This window comes from Enoplosus armatus, chromosome 20 (assembly GCF_043641665.1).
Source record: "Enoplosus armatus isolate fEnoArm2 chromosome 20, fEnoArm2.hap1, whole genome shotgun sequence".
NCBI lineage: Eukaryota > Metazoa > Chordata > Actinopteri > Centrarchiformes > Enoplosidae > Enoplosus > Enoplosus armatus.
Window position 1 is genome coordinate 11,889,509 of NC_092199.1, and position 21,838 is coordinate 11,911,346.

The 21,838-nt window shown below is 42.5% G+C and overlaps 2 protein-coding genes across 2 annotated transcripts; one reads left to right on the forward strand and one right to left on the reverse strand.

Annotated features, from left to right (window-relative positions):
• Positions 1-729: 729 nt before the first annotated feature.
• ift140 (intraflagellar transport 140 homolog (Chlamydomonas)) lies at positions 730-21,368 on the reverse strand. The gene is made up of 29 exons (XM_070927290.1): positions 21,222-21,368; positions 20,886-21,107; positions 20,494-20,615; positions 20,215-20,345; positions 19,738-19,913; positions 19,532-19,623; positions 19,341-19,447; positions 18,975-19,114; positions 18,623-18,826; positions 18,442-18,514; positions 18,200-18,291; positions 17,866-17,993; positions 17,600-17,717; positions 17,333-17,454; positions 17,108-17,243; positions 16,792-16,923; positions 15,988-16,220; positions 4,637-4,814; positions 4,002-4,192; positions 3,785-3,880; positions 3,530-3,662; positions 3,198-3,341; positions 2,978-3,106; positions 2,609-2,791; positions 2,307-2,510; positions 1,893-2,105; positions 1,338-1,504; positions 1,068-1,209; positions 730-909 (listed from the first exon to the last, which is right to left on the reverse strand). The coding sequence occupies exons 1-29, from the start codon at positions 21,366-21,368 to the stop codon at positions 730-732; spliced, it is 4,335 nt and encodes a 1,444-aa protein (XP_070783391.1).
• tmem204 (transmembrane protein 204) lies at positions 6,683-13,483 on the forward strand. The gene is made up of 3 exons (XM_070927243.1): positions 6,683-6,973; positions 7,599-7,754; positions 12,141-13,483. Exons 1-3 carry the CDS (start codon positions 6,694-6,696, stop codon positions 12,383-12,385), a joined length of 681 nt encoding a protein of 226 aa, XP_070783344.1. The 5' UTR covers positions 6,683-6,693; the 3' UTR covers positions 12,386-13,483.
• Positions 21,369-21,838: the final 470 nt, after the last annotated feature.

Sequence of the window (21,838 nt, forward strand, 5' to 3'; positions counted from 1 at the left end):
GGGATACATCTATAAGAAACAGCAAATTCAGAGCCAAACTTAAATATAAAATTCAACTCAAAGGCAATAATCTGTATTCATCAATATGTACCGTTCTGCATAAAAAAGTAGCTGTAAAATGAATCCAGGATTGAAGGTAGAATAGAAGAGCTGGATCAATCCTCTTTTGCAGATCACACTGGTTATGGATTACTTGTGTTCAAAATGTTGAAAAGTAGAATTGAGTAGATCTAGTGTATTTGAATGCTCTATCTCCACATTAGATTGAAAGATTGATTTTAATCTATGTGAACATGACCATTAACATATCAGAGCTATACAATTAGAGCCTCTAGTGTTGATTCCTTCACTTGGTCCTCAGTCACACTGGACAGTTGCAGATCAAAATATTGTTTTTTGAGGTAGGAGACATCCTCTCAGGTCAACTGTCTTGATGAGTGTGGAAGATTTTAAATAACCTTGTGTGGTCTTGGTGTAGCTTTCGCTCCTTCCATCTCTTCTGTCTTCCCCAGTGTTCGTCCACTGTGTGATAATCTGTTACAACCAGTTCTACCAATGTGACTTCTGTTGGTAACTCTGACGCATCTTGCTTGCTGTTCTTCACAGGACCACCTGCACAGTCGTTCCCAGTCTGAGAAAGTGCTGACGCTTAAAAATGCAGATTCTTGATACACGTCAAAATATATGAAAATATATTATATTATTATAAAAATCATCAGTGAGACTTATTTAAGATAGATTTAAGTCCTCCTCCACTTCATCCTCCTCCTTCACACTGTGCCTGAGGTCACCACGATCCATGGGCACACCCATCTCTTTTTGCAGGGCCTCTAGACTGGCCTGGCTCACATAGTACCTGATGTTCTGTGATGGCAAAAGCTTCTGGAGCTCCTCCAGCTTACGGTAGGCCTGAAGAAGAAAGATGGACAGAAGATGAAGAGCTGAGTGTTTGTCCAAGGACTTTTAGAGCTTTAGAGCTGTAAATCTGGAGACATCAACTTACAATTAAGATGTTTTCTTTTGTGTCATTTCACCTGATAAAAAAGCTAGAAAAAAACAATAGTCACCACTTGGAAGTTGCCTTGCTGACAGTGGTGATCCACCAGGAAACCAAATGCATCTCCAATCCTGACAGCAGGGTCCAACTCTGGCTCCTCCAGCAAGGATTCACATAACCGCATGGCCTCAGCAGCATCCTCTGCATACAACCTGCAGACAAAGGACAAAAGCTCTGAAGATGGACAAAAGCCCTCACAAAAAAGTATTTCAGTTTTGGAAGGAATAAAAGAGGGACTTATCAAGATACAAAAGAGAACAAATATGAGTTATAGTCTTACCTGCGTGCGTGGACAAACTTCTTGATTAGGGTGATTTTATGCTGCAAGTCAGCCAGTCTTGTTTCCTGTTGCCCAGTTGAAGAGTCCTTTGCTTTTGAGAGGCACTTGAAAGCCTCAGTCAAAGCATCTAGAGCCTTTTCATAGTTCTGGTAATCATCAATCTCCACCTTAACAATGGTCAGCAAGAGGAAACTTGTTTACTGATTATTTCAACTTAATATCTTTTCCCCAAAGCGTCATTAATTATATTTAACAAGGTCTCACTATACTTAAGTCTCTACAGATTAGCTATTGAACCCCAACAGCATGAACCCAAACAAACATTTTTGACTTGGTTGTATTCTGCCTATTTCTGTATTGAAGTTGCAACAAATAGAAATGACCAGAAGTAGAATTTCCATGTTAAAATCTACACATCTTACATTTCTCCTACAGATCACTGCCCTAAATTTAACAGACTTCTTCCAAAATGCTGATTGTCAGTTCATAACCAGACAAGTACCTATAATAACCATCATGAAATGGAGTGATATTTTGAATGACATATTGCTCTACCTGAGCACAGGCTTCGTAGAAGCCAGCAAGCAGGTCTGGTGCCCTGCCTTTAGTGTAGAAACCAATGATTGTCTTCAAGATCTCTGGATTTTTCCGCCAGTCCAGAGACTGGAGGTAGTTGGCAGCCATGATGAAAAGCTCCTTCTGACGAGAAACACTGGCGAAGAATACTATTTTCTCTGTGTCGCCCGACTTGAGGAGTGCCCTCATGGCCTGTTTGAAAAAGAAAATATTTTTAAGGTTTAACAGTGCCATATTTTAACTTGCATACGCTTGTACTTGTGTGTGTATGTATTGCATGACATCAGGCTGACAGACCAGAGGAAGTAATCCCTTGCCCTCTCACACACCTGCAGGATGTTCCAAGCTTGCAGAGAATCCATATATAGTGTTCGATACACACCACATTATTACCTTGAGCTTGTTGCCCGCCTGTGTGTATTTCTTGGTGGCCAGGTGGTAATTGCCCTGACGCATGCAGCAGTCAGCTATCCTCTCCAGCAGCTCCTTTCGGGCCTCGTCAGACAAGTCTTTTGAATCAGTTACAGTCATTCTCTCTGCAAGCTCCTCTGTGATGGTCAAGTTCTGGGTCACACACAACTCCAGGGCTTGATGGTACTTTGTTCATGTACAAATGAAAAGACGCACATACAGTGAGTATGCACATATGAACGGCTATTTCCATGTATAAGTGATGCTGTGTCACAAACAGATACCTTCTTGGCTGCAACCAGTAACTCCACAGCTTTATCATACTGGGAATGTGTGATGAAGAAGTCAGAGCAGCGTGCCAGGAGGGCTGGGTCAGAGCTCTCATTCAGATCCTCAGCGATCAGTTGAAGTGCAGAGAACTGTTGGGTGGCAAAGGCCAACTCCAGAGCTTTGGAGACGTAACCAGCCTACAGTGGAGAAATGAGCAAAATAACATTCTGCTGAAACAAAAAGTTCCCTTAACTTTTTTTCACCCATCAGCATTGTTCAGTTTAAATATATGGTGCAATATTGCCCCCTTGTGGAATGATTTACAATGCATCAATCTGAACATAACCTCAGACATTCAGAAAAAATTTTCATTTGTGAGGGACCTTGTGGTAGAGTGCGACAGCTCGGTCCATATGGGTGCCTTTCTCCTCGTAGTAACAGGCGGCCTCCATCATGTCCTCTGGGTTGCTGAGCAGAGCCAGGTTCATCAGCTGGTCATCCAGACCGTTCTCCTGTTTAGACACAATACTCACACATCAACAACCCACTCCATAAAAGCCTGTTGGGTATTCACAGAGAGAAGTACACAGTGGAGTACTTTACCTTGCAAAGTCGTATGGCATTGTTGTAGGCCTGGGCTCGTGTGTAGAAGTGGACGGCCTGTTTGATATCATCATGGCCCTCATAGTGTCTGGCTAGGTGGTATGATGCTGCCCTGTCACCTGTGTCATTGGCTATCTCAGATGCCTGGTGTAATAAATAAATACATGATCACAGTTATGGACTGTACTTAAAAGTGTTTTCAAAACCATTTACATCTAATTACCCAATATAAAAATGAGTACAATGGTGTCCTCAAAATGTAATTATCTTCAATAAAATATTACAATAATGTATATAACATTACATTACACCGCTAATACAAACTGAGTCACCTTCCGAATGTTTCCCATGTAGCAGTGGACTCGAACCAGGGAGAGGTAATCCTGGGCACATTCATAGAAACGCAGCGCTGAATCCATGTCTGACTGGCTCTCCAGGTACTGGGCCCACCACTTATAGATGTTCCTGGATGGATACGATAGGGCCGATGTTTAAATGTAACTTGGCGTACGCATATAGCATGAGAATCATGTGACTTCTTCTTCAGATGACAGGGTTTTTACCATAAACAGAAACTCAGGACTTACTTGTCTTTCATTTTGCTAACGTAGATCTCTAGAGACGGCGTGTCATCCTGGAGCATTCTGGGAACTTCCACCCTGTGTGTGTCTGAATTCTCATAACTGGAACAAAAAGGCTCACATTCACACTTTGTTTCCATAGTAAATGTACCCATAAACAAATGGTCACAAATACTGAAACTACTGTATCACTGACATAAAACCACAACAGAGTCTGCCTTACTATGCGAGGGCCAGGGTCTTGTCGCCCATGGACTCCAGGTATTTGGCATAATTGTAGTAGGTGGTGCGCAGATGGATGCGATCATGGTTCTCTGCTGTTTCCAAAGCTTGCTGCCATTGGCCAGAAGCCTGGTAGAAATTGTTCAGCAGGTCATAGCGTTGACAGCACTTGTACAACTTTTCTGCATCTTCCTATTGGAAGACAGGAAAAGATGGATGGAAAGATAAACGCTTTTGGTCTGGAAAGTCCCGTTGGTCTTTGTGTGGTGCAATGCTTCGACCTAAAAAGAGGACATGTTATTTGTAGCCAAAGGATGTGGCATTAAGTTGGACAACGATTTTAGGGATATATGAAGAACGGAGGGCCTTTCTGTTTTTATTATCTCATATTTTCTCTATTGCATTGTCTTATCTTGTCTGTTTTTAAATGTACATTGCTTTTCTATAAAAATGATGAAAGAATAGTACGTCACTAAGTAAACATTTCATGTCTCTATCATATTTTCAATTTCAACAGTAATGTAAAACTGAAGGATATCTTAGAGGAATAAACATTCCTGCATTGTCTTTAAGGCTCTGATTGGGAGTGAGGCATGTCTCATCAGTCATTTACACTCCAATACTTGAATATCTTACCAGCATGCCGAGCTGAATGGCCAGCATTGCCACTTGGGCTTCGGGCTCATCCTCAGCCTCCGCCTCCTTCAGCGCTTTTGCTGCCCTGGCATTTCCCATATTCCCAAGGCACACGCGTGCCACATCCAGCCGGCGGGTCTTCACACACATCCGTGCCATGTTTTCCCATACCGCTTTACTACAGAGAAAAGAGAAATGGCTTGTTTTCAAGGGTAATATGTGGCTCACTGTATTGGCATTTTATTATTCAACAGTGAAAACAGTTGTACACATGTACGTACAATTATTTGCAGTTTAGTTTAGGTTTCTATTTTACACCCAAACCCTTAGTATGCATGTGAAAATGGTGAAAAACCTGACCAAAATATGGCCAGAGCTCTAGTACGGTAGTGTTATTTCAACATTAATAACAATTATAACAAATGTTCATAAAAGACCTCCTGCACACAAACTGATATAAGCATAGCTGTATAAGAATGTGTGCAGGACTTTAACTCAAAGCCAGAGGCGGGCTTTTCTATCTCCGTCTTTCCTTTTTTTCCTTTTGTCTTGCTGACGTAAATCAACCCCTCTGCCCTCTTTTCTCTTGCTTCAATTCCAAATTTAAGATTCCACAGCCATCTGGTCTCTATTTGCGTCCCCTCCCTCCTCCTCGCTTTAGCTGATACAGATGTGGGCTGTTTATTAAAGTTAGGCAACAGGAAATACCCCAAATCTTTAGGGGCCCTGCTATAGGGGGGGGCATGGAGGCCAAGTGAAGAAAAAGAAAGCAAGAGTTGTAACTGTCAGCCAAAATCCTGCTCTATATGGTCACAGAAAACCAACCCGAAAAGTGAGACACTTTAAAATGCTGAGAAGAATAGAGCTTGCTGCATACAGAGAGCGGCAAGATCTAGAGAGCCAGAAAAGGAAAGACAAGAGAAGGAACAGGTCTACATTTGGCCCCTCTTCCCATCCTCTTTTCCTCTCAGGAAACACATCCTGTTGCTGCCCGACTGCGGCGGCCAATATGTTTGTTGCACACGAGAGAGAGGACTTTAGCGAACGCCCCCTGGGCTCCAGACAAAAGAATACACAACAGTGACGTCTAAGAGGGGTCTTTTGGACACTCTCTCACACAAACACACTGACACAGGGACATTTAAAGTGATCATGAAGGAGGGAGCTGTCTGTTTAAAGCTTGCTACAGTTGCGAACTGATGTTTCGGACTATGACGAACAGCAACTCCCCCACATTTCAACTCTGACCTGAAGGATTTGCAGAGAAACAGTGAGCGAGGGAGAGAGGGAAAGACAGAGAGAGGCAAAAGGAGGTGGGTTAAAGGACTTCTTGTTCCAGTCAGGCAGTGGGAGCTCTTCTAGTTGGGAGACAGTCTTGGTAAGCCTCAGTAAAGCCATCGGCAAGTTAGCTGAGACCAACACTGAAGCGAGAACCTGTGCTTATTTGCATCTGTACTTTCGAAGGAAATGTGAAGTGGCTGAAGAAAAATACAAGAAAAAAAGAGAGAAGAAAAACAATCTACTGCCTACACAGAGAAGCCAGCTGCACACACAGAAGTCAGACCAGTGCAATAAGCAAAGCAAAAAGGAGAAGATAAAGTAGAAAGGGAAAATAGAGAGAAAATCAAGCAAGGAGTGAGATCCAAGAGTCAAGCTGCAGCCAGCCGGAGCCAGTGGAATGGACCAAGGTGCCAGTTGGATTAATCCCCGCATACCCGCAGTGCTGTCTGAGGAGGAGGGCTGAGGATCTGCTGCGATGACAACCAACTCCTGAATGAGGATGAATGGAGATGTCCTTTAGCTAAGCCTCAAGACAACACTCTTGCCAATTCCACCTCTGCGTGAGCTGGGACAACACTCGCTAACAGCTGGAGGTGGAGGAGGAGGTGGTGGTGGTGGTGGTGGAGGAGGAGGTGGAGAGGAGCCAGGGGGCCCAGAGCACTGCTGGTGCTACTGCCCCAGAGGAGAGGCAAGGGAGAGGGCAGGACACTGAGGAGGAACAAGGGTCGGAGGAGGGACACGAGGGAGGGGGAGAAGTGGCGGGCGTCGGGCATCGCATGGCCGTGCAGAGGCTAGTGGCGGCGGCGGTGGCGGTAGCCCTGCTGTCCCTAGTCCTAAACAATGTCGCAGCCTTCACCCCCAGCTGGGTCCTGCAGGCCCTGGAGGACGGACGCAAGCGGAGCGTGGGACTATGGAGGATGTGCCCCACTGGTGGGGAAAGGGGCCGTGATGATCTCCAGGCTGGGAGAAGGGTGCAGGGGACACAGAGGCAGTGCGAAGGCCTGGGATGGGGCTCTGAGTATGCAGGCTACCAAGAATCCCGCAGCACTGTCAAATGTAAGTTTTTACGCTCGTTTTGATTTAAAGTGCAACATCACAATATATGTCTGCTTTCTACAAAATATGTAATATTAGAGAACTTCGGAGTGTCTAATCTGTTTCTCATCCGACTGGTTGACTGTCTGATGATAAATTAAAGGTAAGTGCTTTACTTGAGGTCAATGGCAGTTTGATGTATAAGTGTAAACAGTAGCACATGGCAGCCAGCCAACAATTTGTAGTATGTAAGTCATTTAAAAGCCAAATGCATCTTTTTGTTGGGCAATCATGTTGCTGACATGGTTTGAGTATAAACCTTATCTGGTTGGTCAGTGTTCCATTGAGAAATTTTCATTCAAGTCTGGGAAAAGGTCCCCTGGCCAACTTTACAGGGCACAATGGGGCAGCACTGCCTACTAATGCTATACAAGGACATGCCAATGTCACCTTGCTACAAATGTATACTATATTTCCCTTTAAGTTTCGTGTTGCACTACAACGTTCAGACATATTATATCAGATTATCCCTTAAAGATCAAGACCTCCGAATTTAGACTCAACCTAACTTGTCGTGCATATCCAATCAATGCATTTAGATCACAGTGCAGCAAAAATGACACGGCTGTTCTTCTGGTCCCTCTAGTGCAGTTTGACATGATGCGGGCATGTAACCTGATGGCGACGGTGGCCCTGACTGCTGGTCAGCTGATCTTCCTTCTAGGCCTGATGGAGCTGCCCTTCATCACACAGGAATCCCAGTGGTGGGAGGAGGCCATCGCTGCACTCTTCCAGCTAGCCAGTGAGTACAAGCATTTTTTTTTTTTACAACTTGTTTGTTTGCATCAGCTCTCAGAGAAGCACCTCTGATTCAAATGTGACGTATCCTTAACACACTATGCACATACTATCATTCTGGCACGGAAATAAAGAAATCAAGATGCTGTTAAAAAATGCTCTCTGGTAGAATGCCAAAGAGAGGGAGTAAAGTCACAGGGGGGAGCTAGACTGGCTGACTCTCCGACACTGAAGATCAGCCTCTGACGGCAAATACTGCAGGAAGACACTATGAAAACTTTCAATCACAGGCTAAAGGCACACCTTTTTTGAGTTTATTCAATTCTTTGAAAATGGCTGCTAGACAGTATTTTAGTAGTCCAAATCCATAGTAAATGTAGATAATGTAGGTAAAAAGTGACAGTAACTTACTATACTACTATCCATCATCATTTTATTTCTATTTCAACATGGTTTGCTGAAACCACAGTGTTTCTGATTTTGGTGCAGAGAGAAAAATGTAGAAATAAACCAAATAAAACAAAAGACCAGTCAGACTAAGAGAAAGAAGAAGAAAATATGGGAAACTAGGAAACCAGAAAACAGAAAGAGGGCCATCCTCTGGATTAATTAACACGGGACATAACTTAGTGCAGTCATGGTAACAAACCCTCCACAACCAGCACCATCCATCCATCCCACTGTGCTACATTAAGAGTTGGCTGGTATGGCCTGTCCCAGTGCCCCTGCTGAGGAAGTGTGTTGTGTTGCAGTGGTCGCTTAGCTGGGTTGGTATCATTGTGGCAGAGCGGCATGAAGGGGGTCTGCTCTGGGTCTAAATTTAGTCCTAGTCCAGAATCTATGGGCCAGAGCTGCAGCGAGCCAGGGAGCGACTGTCGGGCGCCAGGATATCCCTGCTCAGGACGAGGAAATGTCTGACTACCTGTTATGCAAACCCCCGAGCTGAAGAAGGAAAAAGAAGGGAGGGGGAGTGGACGGGAAAGACAGTTTCGACAGCGACTGTGTGTTTGTGTGTGCACTGGCAGGAGGGATTATGTGCATGCAGGTTTGTGTATGTCAGTGTGTGTGTTGTGATTGTGTGTTTATAGTGTGTTTTGGTAGAGAAATGTCCTGTGGTACATACAACAGCAGGGTGGGAATCGCCTCTGTCTAGATAAGCCGCCTAGCTTTTATGTCTGTGTTTACAAAATGTCCAAGCGCAGCGGAAAATGAAGAACCCCCTCTTTATCGTTAGAGTCTTCAGCACGCATTGCAGCAGGGATGAGGGCTTTTATCTGAAGACCTTGGTGAGAGGATTGAGACCCACCCAACATTACAGTATTTTCCAATATTAGACAACACCACCGGCCAAACCCCAGTGACCAGGAACTTGTCTCAAAAAAGCATGATTAAAAAAGACAATAACAAAATAAACAGATTTCACATTGCGTAAATCATTACCACCGACATGGGTGGTGGACATTTATAGCTGTTTTGATAATGTGGTCAATGATGGTTTATAAGACTGTGTTCACAAATGTGGACATTAGTAACAACAGTTACAAGTTAAAAGTAGTAAACAGTACACACCTATCTCCCTGACATCTAAAAATAGTAATGCTTTCTTCCAATTTTACCATATATGGCCAACAAAGCTGCTGAGTAATAAGTTGACATGTATCTTGGCAAATGGGATGTTCCCATCCAAAAACAGAACAACCAGGAAAATATTGATCAAAACGGGTGAATTTGAATGAGGGAAAACAAGTCGTGATTATGCTGCTATACTTGTCAACAGGGTTTCTCTCTATATATTTATCTTTCTCATCATTTGACCCTCTAAGATGAAGAAGAATTAACTTTGAATCTAGAACTGAAATGATTGATTATTCAACTAAGTCATTTGACAGAATAATAATCAGCAACTATTTTGATAACCGATTAATCGTTTCAGCTGTTATTCAAGCAACTAGACTACGAGTCTATCAGAATCAGAATCAGAATCAGAAATACTTTATTGATCCCCGGGGGGGGGAATTACACTACACTACAGCCACACTACGGCTCTGAGAATACACCAAAGTATCGGACAAATCAACATTTTGCCCTGATGATTGTGTTAGAGGAAATGTTATTAAAATTAAATTTAAAAAATACCTCAAAATAAAGGCTGCAAAAGTACATAAATAATGGCTTTCCTTTACCAAATTCATACTCAAGTAAACGGCCCCTTTCAAGTACAGACAGTTGTACAGGCTTTTACTATTCAGTAATCCATTCCCCATTCCTACTTTAGACCTCCCCCACTGAGTCAGTGAATGGGCTTCAGCTCTGAATGAATGGAGATATTTTTACCCATCACCCTCTTTCTCAGGAATGTTTTCATTTTCAGACGTGCCAAAATGCTCAGCTATTGCAAGCAGACTGTGAAATAACAATATCCAGTTCCATTCAGTGATATCTCAGCAGTGTTGGCAGGTCCAGGCTGAAAGCGCAATATTGGTCGTTTCATCCCTGGAGACAACTCTGGAATGTGTTTTCTGAATGGACACAGCTCTAACATGTCAAAAGTCACGTCCCTCTAAGTTTGTCATTTCTTTTGATTTTGAGGAATTGCAACCACGGGGCTCAATTCAGATCTTTTGAATCTGGCTCATGAATGAGTCAAACACTTCTCACAAGTTTGTGGCTCAAGAGGTTCCTGGTAATAAGGGAGTGATAAAGGTTTGAGAAAGAAATCCAGGCAGGCCAGTCACTCAATAAACCAAGACTTTACTACCACGAAGGAAAACAAACCAGCTAAATGAATTTCTAAGACCTGGCCATAAGATAAGACTTGTTTAGATTTTCTCTGTGACAGATCATGTCAAATGTCCAGCAAATATATTAACCTCGAAGCTCTTAGGGTGTGGAGGGGAGGGAAGGAAGGAAGGATGGAAAGAGGAAGACGGGGAAGGAAGTTTGAGAGATAAGGCCGTGCCAAAAAAAGAGGTTCACACAGCCCACCCTGGCTGGAACCTGGACAGGAGATTATTCATTTTCTTGGATAAGGAACCAGACAGGTTAAACACGAATGGATCGAGCAAACAGTTGCATTCTTCATTCAGTTGCATACACGGCGGTAGGCACGTAATGATGCACAGACACAATTAACCACATCCTCACTTAAAACAATGACAGCCATCTTACTTTAGAGGTAGAGAAAGAAATATAAATTAACTCCCCCCTTGGTGCCGCTGACTGCTTCAGGAAACTGACTGATTCATATCCTAAACATCCCTATTTCCAGTCATTATTTTTGGTCCCTGTATTTATACCACTGTAGATGGAGCAAGTTTTTAGACGTGTATTATTGTTGAACTATTGGATGGTTCCAGACCACACTTGAATGCGGTAAATGAGGGATCGACTGGGATATACTCGAATAGCATTGATTGATGTTGGCTTTCATACACACCTCTAATGGTAAAGAAGAAGGAAGGGTGTGGGCTATGGAGACAGTGAATAACTTTCCACTGTAGATAATGTTGATAAAACAAAGTAAAGATCAAAGAAACAGCATGGAATTGAAGGCTGTGGCTTTCTACCTTCGCATGCAAACAGGAGTTCCTCATTGCGTGAGTTAAACTACGGTGAATCAAAGAAATCAGGAGATAAAACATATCAAAGGCTTTCCCGAGCATATATTCATGCTCTGATATTTTTACTCTTTTGAGAACTTTGATCTCGAGATCTCAGAAGTTCTTCCGAGGAGGAAACAGATTTCCAATTTCAAAGGCCCCACACAGAGCGCCCACTGAACTGTGAAATACAAGGCTACAGGGATGGATGTCTAAATGTGTCAGACACTTTAGGTACTTCAGGCCACGCATTCTGTTATATCACTGTGCCTTTAAACTGTCTTTCCGAACAGCCAAGAAATACAAAACTAAAAATAGTAAAATATATACATGGTCACAGAAAAGAAAACATTTTTTCTCCTTGCTCTGCCAAATAGTGCCTGAAGAATATTTTCTTTTCAGTGACCGCTGGTGGCGTAGCTCCATGGATGGTAAAGTCAGTCTGTCTGTTGATTCACCACTTTGGTCCAGACAGAAATACCTCAACAACTATTAGATGGATTGCTTTGAAATTTGTACAGACATTCATGATGCCCAGAGGATGAATGCTACTGATTTTGGTAATCCACTGACATTTCATCATCCTCCACCATGAGGTTCTCATTTTTTGTTAACTATTGCTTGGATTGCCATCCTCAAGATGGCTTTTAATAACTTTGTTAATCCTTTAACTTTTCATCTAGTGCCACCATAAAGTCAAAATTTGAATTTGTCCAATAGTTTTGTTTGTGACCAAATATTGGCACACATTTTCACTGATTCAAGCCTTCTCTCGATGTGCTCTTGTACAGGTTTTGTGCTGGTGATTGGACTTGTGACCTTCTACAGGATCGGGCCCTACACACACCTGTCTTACTCCTGCTACTTGGACATAGCTGCTTGCCTGCTGGCCACGTTGGCCGCGGCCATGCTCATCTGGAACATTTTACATCGCCGGGATGACTGCCTTGCACCTCGAGTTATAATCATCAGTCGCTCACTGGCATCGCCTTTCCACCCTCGTCTTGACAATGACTATGTGGAGTCACCCTGTTGAGCCATATGACACAAGCCAGTAAGGAGTAAACAGGCTACACTGAGAAGACTGTGCTCTCCAAACATTCATGTTTTACTCCAGTTAAGAGCCTCCAATGTGACTCTCAAGGCTCTACAACCGCTGGACTAACATGTACCTGCAATTGTAAAACTCTATATTTCACAACCTCTCCCACCATAAACAAAGATATCTGAATTATTTTGCTGCTTAGAGCACAAAACTAAAATATCTGTATAACGCAGCCCTAAACCTACAATCATATTCAATACTGAATGATGTTTCATTTATTCATGCTTGAGTGAGCTAATTGGTAGCTAAATTTGGACTAGGACCCGTCTTGTATAAAACATCCTGCTTATGAAAAGATCAAGCTGGAACTTGACCTATTTTGTTATATGTGCACTTATTAAATGGCCTCCGGCATAATTATAGATTGGAAATTATGAAAGATGTTGAAAATGTAATACCAGAATACCTCATATTTGTTTTCATCCATTTAAAGCTTATTACAATCTTAAAGCATATTAATATTAATGATATATGTTGCAAGTAAGTAGGTAAACTAACAAGGTAAAAGCAGCAGAGTCAGTCAACCTTTTGATTGGTCTAACCCAAATCAGTGACAATATTTCATTTGAAAACAGCCAATCAGAGGTGATATTTTGATCACTGAAAGACATGAGAGAATATTCTCACTCTCTGAACCATTGCCACATCAATATTCTTAATCTTGAAAAAGGAAAATAAAAAAGACAAATGGCCTGCTGATTAATGTATGTGAATTAATTTTGTTTTTTTAAGCAGTGTTTGTAAATTGATGGTAACAAATGTTTTGGCGATGTACTGCATACACATTTCAATACTTAAGTTCATTTTTCATGATGCTTTCCATAGGAAACTCTGCTGGCTTGTGGTACATACATGTATACTTAAATTAATATAATATAGTTGTGTAAAGAATAGTGCTATCATTAGTTGTAGTATTATTGTGACCATATCATACTTCTGCACAGAACTCCAGGCTATCTACATTGCCAAACATAGGAGCGCATTAAAATAATAATATATCAAATAAATTCAATAAATTCATTGGTAAATATTCAAACGCGGTGGTTGTTGTTGTTGCTGCTGTTTTGGTGTTCAACACCACACCTGACAAATGGACAACACAGAACTTCATTAACAAATTTTAAAATATAACATGTATTTTCTGTATTAAGGGATGAAGTTTAAACTCTAGACTTCCAAGATTGTCTCTGTGAAATTCTAAACTAAAGGTTCACTTACTAATTTTGTCAGCTCAGGTGTCATTACGTGACCTAAACACAGTACTTAGCGCAGAAATTGTCACGTGGTAGTTGAATATATCTTCGCCGAGGAGGGCTGTGAGATGTGGTTGAAAGCTCAAGAAAAAGCTACAGTGGTAAGTGAGCATGGTTGATCTCTTAGTTTAGTAGAAGGTGAGAGTATAAGAAAAAGTGAATGTGAATGAAAATGTTCAATGTGATATTTTTCAACAGTTACTTAATCTCTTGTAACTCCAAAACACTACCTCTCCAAAAACACTCTTATGTAGATCAATTATCCGTGAGTCCACTGGTGGGATAATTCTAAATTGATTAATGAAATTAATATGATAAAATAATATATAAAAAAAACTGACCCAAACCTGCCAGGTGAAAGATGATACAACCACTCCTACTACCCTGTGAAGATGAATATAAATATCTACATTTTATCAACTCTAATGCTTTCATGCAGTGAATTACTTACTGTCCAATGACAAATGGCATAAACTCAGAGCATGAGGGTCACATGCAGCACAGCCAATTATGATGACTACAACATCATTCATCAGTCTCTGCTTCACCCCTGAACACTTCCTTGGGTGTTTTTGTCCCTGATGGAACGGGCGGAGGTTTGCTTTTAAATAGCAAATGCAGTGGCGAAAAGACAGTAGGAGAGGGCTTGCAGTCATATGGGCAGATAACCCTGCAGCATGTCACCTAAAGTCAAGGACAACATGAATGAAAGGAAGTAGCACAGTCTGGACTGAATAAAGACATTCCAACCTGTGTCTGACAGGCTGCTTCAGGAGACTTTCATATTGAGAATATCTGCTTTGGATAAAGTGAATTATAATTTTCATATTTTGATTAATTTCATTCAGTTCAAATCGATTTGAACATCCAGAGAAGAGGCTGATTGAAGCCCCATTGATACACAGAAATTGGGCTGTAGCCAGGTGTCATTATGAGAGTAAGGTAGTTGATTTCCTTATATGACCTCAAATCCATGTACTAGATGAAAGCTTGTCTCTGACTTAAGTATGAGAACCTTTGTCAATTCAAAGATCTGCACCATAGAGACAAGTCCCAGAAGGTACAGGTTACTGCTGCAGGAAATGCATATTCCTGTGGGTGGAGATATGCGGGAATCGAACACAATACCGATCTTTAGAAGAAAAAAAAAGAAGCAGCAGTAAAAATAGCCATCAATGAGGAACTTAGTAAAGCTGTCATCATGCCTATTAAACTCTCTGGAATATCCGGCCAGGGGGATATGCTTTTTTCCCATTTGGGTAATGTTTGTTATACATGCGAAAGCAACACTACAGCAGAATTCAGACCAAGTGCCCTGAATCACGTATTCTGCCTAAGATAATATCAGAGCTTTGCTGAAATCACATATACGTTTCCCCAACACACACACACACACACACACACACACACACACACACACACACACACACACACGCATAAACAGACACGCACATCCTTTTAGTGACCTGATTCAATGTTTGCAAGAATGGAAAATGCACTCCTGTTGGACCAAACTGGCAGGGGGACCTAGTGACTGAGTGTGTGTGTGAGTCACAGTGTGTTTAGAAAAGTACATCCCCTCAGAACACACCCATACACTATCAGAAACAGTCACATATATACACATTGAAGAGTTCCTTCCCTGAGCACAGACACACAAAAAGTCCTTAATCATGTCCTGTGTTTAAAATTATATTTCATGTACTTACATAAACTAATACAAGTTGTGCTCTAGTGGATCTGATTTGATTATAGCATCGTGGTATGCTGCAAAGCGGCTGAGCTTAGTCTTAGTCTATATGATTAAATATACATATACAGATACAGTGGTCCTGCATTTCTTTCCACTGAGATTAGGAATAAAACAAAACTCCACAAATAGTAAAATAGGCAGTGTTTAGTGTTTTGATCACCTGCCAGACTTTAAGAGGGTATATCAAAGTTATGGTTACTAAACAATTGTAGTTTTCCTCCATGTTGACCTCTACAGTCAAAGCTGCTGAGTGAAATGAGGGGTGAAGAGTGGCAACAATGCCCATTTCTAGATGTAAGTAAAAAGCAATTAATTACAGCTCTCCCACTGCAAGCCATTGTAGAGCATTCTGAGAAGAGTCAAGGTTGTAGCAACAATGCTATCCCTGTGGCCATTGATTAGCCTTTGAACTAAAGCCCACGTGGAAAGGACTGCTGCTGGGAGAGGCGATGACAGCGATCAAACAGGGGGGTATGCCCACAGCAGGCATGCCACCTCCTGACGGTATACACATAATGACGCCTTACCTCTTGATGAGCTTGATAGACTTGAAGGCTTCGTCCATATCACCAATGGTCAGGTAGAAGCTGAAGTTGAGCATGGCGTCGCGGGTGGCCTTCTCACAGTTCTCCAGGCCCACAAAGTCTCTGAGAGCTCGTCTGGACACCATATGGGGGAACTGGGCAGCCGACCCCTTTGATGGCTGGGTCGGGTGTGGAGGTGCTGAAATCTCTGCTAACCCTGGATCTCTCTCACCGGGCTGAGGAGGGGTAGACCAGGCAGGAAAACACTGTGTTAAGATCGGTAAACATGTGATTCACAGCCAGTAATGAACACAGCATGTTGGGTAAAGCATTGGGGAATGGATAAAAGGCAGAAGAATCACAGAACATAACAAAAACAAGGTGGATGGGAACTGGACACACCATAGTGACATCTAGATATTTCAGGGATGCACTTGTGCTGCTGATCTTGAAGAGACAATACTTTTTGCTTAAATGCAGCACAAGGCAGACACGATCACAGTTGTTGGAAGTTGGGAGTCAAAAATACTGAAGCTTTCTGAACGCACTGTAGGGGACAGACACTTACTTCTGGTCGAAAGACACCCCCCCTCCGAAATAATAGCTGGGGTGTGTAAGACCAAACACAGAGTTTCACATAAGAACCGTGATGGGTGCGAACAAAAACAAAAGGAAGATGTTTAAGAAAACTTAGGATTCAAAACAGCCGGCCTTCAACTTTTCAGAGAAAAAACCCTACATGATGTATGAGAAACCCCCCACTGAGGAGACAATACACAAGCAGAACAGAGTGTTCTCCATCCTCACCTTGCAGCTGAAACAATAGTAAGGCACATCCAGAGCGAGAAGTGCCTGCAGGCCTGAAGGTTTAGGGTAGCAGTCCTGTAGGAGGAGCCCATGCTCCTGCGTACAGAAGAGTGTCACCACCGACACGTCCATCTGAGCAGAATGAAGGTAACCCACTGTCAAATTACTTTAAATTTACTTTTAATGCTTGAATCAACATATTTATGCATTTTTGGTTCCCAAAACGGCTGTATAGTAGCATGTGTAGCACAAGGGGAAGTCAAAACTACCAGCTGTTAGTGCCATGCTTTGATCAAAGAGTGGTACAGGTCTTTACCGTATCCAAGAAGCTAGTAGATGAGGACTCAGAGCTGATCGGTACTGTCTCACAAACAAAAAGACGAGGTTCACTCTCATCCCAGAAGTGAGACACAGGGCAGCGACCGCTGAGCTCTGTCCCCTGAAACTGCTGCCTGAAACAGACACATGCAATATAAGACAACCAGAGAAGAAAAGTCTACACGGACAGAATACAAATATAGTCAAAAGCAACGTCAGTTACCTCTCACTTTCTTCCGGCTGTGAGATACCACTGGACGGTCTGCCGACGAAGAAGTCAAAGTGCGTCACAGTGTCCATCTCAACATCATAAAAATACACTTTGTGATCAGGCCGTCCATTGACCTGAGAGGAAGAGTTACGTACAGTTCAGCTGAGAGAAATATTCACATGAAGTGGTCACATTTTAAGATACTGAAAGAAATTAGAATCAGCTCTCAAAAACACATTGAACAGCTTTTCAGGAAAAAGAGGGTGACTGTTGTATCACCTGAGAGATTAGGATGCTGACTTGGCTGGCATTGGCGTTACATTTGACGGACCTCAGGGCTCCCAGATTGGCAATCTGGTCAGCCAGGTTCTTAGCACCGCAGTGAGCTTTGGCGTCTCTATAAAGACATACGGTGAGACTGGCATTGTTGGCCAAAAAAGTACTTTGAACATAGAAATTGTCAATGAACAGAAATGTACACCACATGGAAGTTACTACTTGTTTAACTGAAGGAAGTGATGCCAGCATCCACATTAACATTATACCTTCGGGAGAGGTCAAAGACTCTAATGTGTGCTGTGTCTGTGCCTACCACCAGGTAAGACTGACACACACTGAGTAGTACAGGGTTGCCCTCTGCCTTGGAGAAGGTCAACAGTTGCTTCACTGTGCCCTAAAGAAAAAAGATGGTCCAACATTGAAACTTATGGTGACAAACACCACTTGCCTGTGTGTTTATGCTCATTTAAAACCAATTTTCAATTCAGCAGTAAAACAACTACAGCCAGTTTGCGTTTAGAAAATGCATGCACAAATATCTGTCACGTCTGTGTGTTTCAGTGAATATTGGATCGTAGGTTCCAGGGTTGGACAACAGACCTGTGGCGTGCGAATCTGGACCCTGTTAGGTTCCACAGTGTAGAGGTTCTCGCCATGTACAGCTACTACATGGGAGTCACAAGGAAACGATCCTGGGAAATCAGCAAGAGGGGAGGTGGAGAAAGAACGTTGGAGAAATGGAGGAGAAGAGCATATGTTTACAGATCAGTGCAGTTTCTAAAACGTCACAATTATAAAATGTTGTTTGGTCTGAGGAGTGGGATTTTACTTATGTGTTGTACCTGTTTTGCGAAGAACTGTCCCTGAAAGCTCATATACAGTGACCTGCTTGCCACTCCAGACTGTCACTGAGTCCTGTTGGTATGACAACACACATCCAGTTACCATGATATGTATTTTTGCCTGTCTTCAAGAAAAGAAATAGCAATTATGCATTTTCTGCCCTCTCAGCTCCACACTTACCTTGTTAACACACACTCCCTTGATGTGTATGTCCGACTGCAGAGAAAGGTGCGCTCCTGTGGTGAACTGAGTGATGCTCAGCTGGGTTGGGGTGAGCTGCACTGCTGCCACCTGCTGGCTGAAGTGGGCTGACATCACATGCTCACACAGGATCAGCACTGTGTTTGAATTATTGGCCGCCAGCAGATTGATGCTGGAGCCCCACTGAAAAGGAAGGTTTGAGTGAACTTTCCCAGCAGAATACTTTATATATATATATATATGTGTGTGTGTGTGTGTGTGTGTGTTGTGTTTATATTAAATCATTTTACATATGTGCTAACATCACATTTTGTAAAAACTCATACAGTACCTGTAGCTGAATGACATTTCCCTCTATTTCTGTGGGTGTCTGTAGCTTCCACTGGGCCTTGGTATCACCTCTGCTGCCTGGCTGCACCACCATCCTCCACATTGCTATGCGACCATGGCTGGTACCAGCTGCCAAGATTTCTGGGGAGGCCACAAAGGTATACAAAAGCAATGAAGCTTTGAAACAAGTCTGCACACCAGTAGTAACATTGCGGTTATCAAGGTGACTGATTATGTCTAATCAGTCTACTCAAGGTTTGAGAATGTGATGAAATAAAGCATCTTGAAACTACCAAATCCACAGGAATGTGAAGAAAAAACAACACACTATACTTTTTGAACTATGGGACAAATATTTAGCAGTTACCTTTTCCTGCACAGTATGAGACACAGTTGATCATCTCTCCTCGCTCAAACCCCAGAGTCTCGTCAAGAGGCAGAACATAGTTGTCATCGCGCTCCAGGTCCCACAGCCTAAAAAAACAAAAGGGACAGATATTTTAAAGTTTAGAAAGTGGATATAGAGTATGTGTGTACAAACACTATGTGTGAACTGACCTGATAACCTGTTCCCCTGTTGCTGTGATGAGGAGGCCGTTCTCTGTCCAGACAATGTCTACATTCTGCCCAGTCTTGCTGCTCAACTTAACCTGTGTATGAAAAAACAAGACTTTATCTACAGAATATGATTCCATAACCCATCAAAAACACCATAGCCTTCAACAGATTAAAAAGAAATAGTATCTTTGATGATTTTAGCATACCTTCATAAATTCCTGGGCTCCTCCCTCAGGTCCAAGAGTATACTGTGACAACATCAGGGTCTCTGTGATCACAGCAAGCGCCTCTCTTTTCTCAAGGTAGAACAGTTTCTTGATTGCGCCCTCCACACTGAGAAGTGTGCTTGTCTTACAATGCTCATCCACACTGTGGACCTTACCTATATACAAGGTACATAGGGTTAAAGATTAAAAAGGTAAGATATCTATTGCCTCATGGCACAAAAGTTCTATGCTTTTCAATGGAAGTGATATTCTTAGGATATTCTTAGCCTGTTGGATTCTCTCTTAACTCTCTCTAGATTCCTTTCTGCCAGTATTGTTTCAGAAGTACTCTCCCCACTCTCTCTTTAGCCAAGTAACCAGTAATCAAGTAAAAGTCATGAGCTACACAATGTGGCTTTAAGAAAACATATTTGTGGTGGTACAAAAACACTTTAAGACAGGAAAAGACAACCTTACCATCTGCAGTGCTGACATAGAAAGTAAGTCCCTCCTGTGGGCCCATCTTAAGAGGTGCTCCCTTCCAGCTGAACATGTCCAGAGCACTCTCATCTCCACTCACTGATGCCCGGGCTAGCATTGCCACATCGCTGTAACATAAGTTAGGTCTTACTATTAGAAACACAGCATTCAGATCAAGAGGGCATAGTGATGTCACAATGTTTTCAATATTATCTCACTGCTAAGGACTTGAAAAGAAGAATAACTAACTCGGAGCATTGCATCCTGTTTACTTACTCCCCAGGTGAGGCCGGTCTGAAGATGCAGCAAGTTAGAGGTTTGTTGTATTCATGCTTCACAAGATGGTTTCCTTGAAGTCTCCCTCTAGCATCTACCTTCCATACTGCTAGCGCTCCAGTCTGTCATTAAATAATTACACTATATTTATGTGGTTCAATAAGAAGAAATGGGAAGTTTAAATGGTTTCAGATTGCATCTGTGCACGCAATTCATCCAGTTTATGCTTTGATTACCCTGCAAGGGCTTGTGCCAAATATGCCATGTTGGTAATCCAGCTTGGTCTAAGTATTCCCAGAAAAAATATGCATGTTTATCATGTATGCAACGCTATGAATGCATCAGTGCATGTGACAGAGTGTCTGTGTATACAGTCACTGCAATACACTCACCTGATCACCAGTTACCAAGCGGCTGCCAGAGCTACTCCACTCCAGCAGTGTGATGCAGGCTGTGTGTGTGCTGGGAAGGACTGTTTGATCTCCAGAGGGGTGTGTCAGCAGCACCACCTCTCCATTCTCCCAGCCTAGTGCCAACACTGGCTTTGTGGGATGCCAGTGCAGCACTGTGGGCTGGTGAGGACGTTCTAAATGGCAGCTCTCCACATGCTCTCCCTGCATATGGACAGAGATGGTGTGTAAACGTACGCTGTAATTGATAATATTAACACAAAGTGAATATTAGTGGATATAACAAAGTGGTCTTTCTCTCCGTGTCAATGTGTTTACCTGCTGCAGGTAGAGGTCTACATTGCCTCCAGTGGCGGGACTGCTTGAGGCCACAGCCAGTACAGGAAGAGCGGAGTGCCAGGTCAACTGAGAGGGCACACCACCGCTTCCAGGGGCCTCAATACGGTGGTCAAAATACACCGCCATGTCCCCAGTGCTCCTCTCTGGATAAGAGAGATGAAACGGGGTGGGAGCTAGGTGGAACATCCAGTATTCTTCATGGTGCATTCTTTGATTTCACGTTTTTGTATTTGTTGTGCAGCTTAATGTTCCTTTCCCAGCTACTTAGCTGTCTTGCTAATTCATGTTTTAAAAGCTCGGTAATCACTAGTTACCTCTAGAACGTACCATCAAATAGCATGCACTGATTCCAAATGTATAATTTCACTTTAGCTATATGTAACGTCAGTTGACTTAAGCTAGCTAGTTCATTAATGGGTACAGATGAACAATGTAGACTTTAACTGAGCTATGGATTCACCAAAATAGTTAGCGCTATCAGCTACCATTAACGTTAGTAGCGTTGTGTCAAATGATTAAGTTAGCTTTAGCTGCTAACATTAGCTACGCTAGCCAAAGTTAGCATTCATTGCTGGCCCTCGCTACTATAAAATGAA

What these genes read in the sequence shown, in the direction of transcription:
- tmem204 (XM_070927243.1), top strand. Translation starts at nt 6,694, where the DNA reads ATGGCCGTGCAGAGGCTAGTGGCGGCGGCGGTGGCGGTAGCCCTGCTG. An exon ending in ATCCCGCAGCACTGTCAAAT is followed by an intron (nt 6,974 to 7,598) that starts GTAAGTTTTTAC and finishes TGGTCCCTCTAG; the next exon opens with TGCAGTTTGACATGATGCGG. An exon ending in TGCACTCTTCCAGCTAGCCA is followed by an intron (nt 7,755 to 12,140) that starts GTGAGTACAAGC and finishes GCTCTTGTACAG; the next exon opens with GTTTTGTGCTGGTGATTGGA.
- ift140 (XM_070927290.1), bottom strand. Translation starts at nt 21,368, where the DNA reads ATGGCGGTGTATTTTGACCACCGTATTGAGGCCCCTGGAAGCGGTGGT. An exon ending in ACATGGGAAACATTCGGAAG is followed by an intron (nt 3,342 to 3,529) that starts GTGACTCAGTTT and finishes TTATTACACCAG; the next exon opens with GCATCTGAGATAGCCAATGA. An exon ending in AAGTTTGTCCACGCACGCAG is followed by an intron (nt 1,210 to 1,337) that starts GTAAGACTATAA and finishes CTTTGTCTGCAG; the next exon opens with GTTGTATGCAGAGGATGCTG.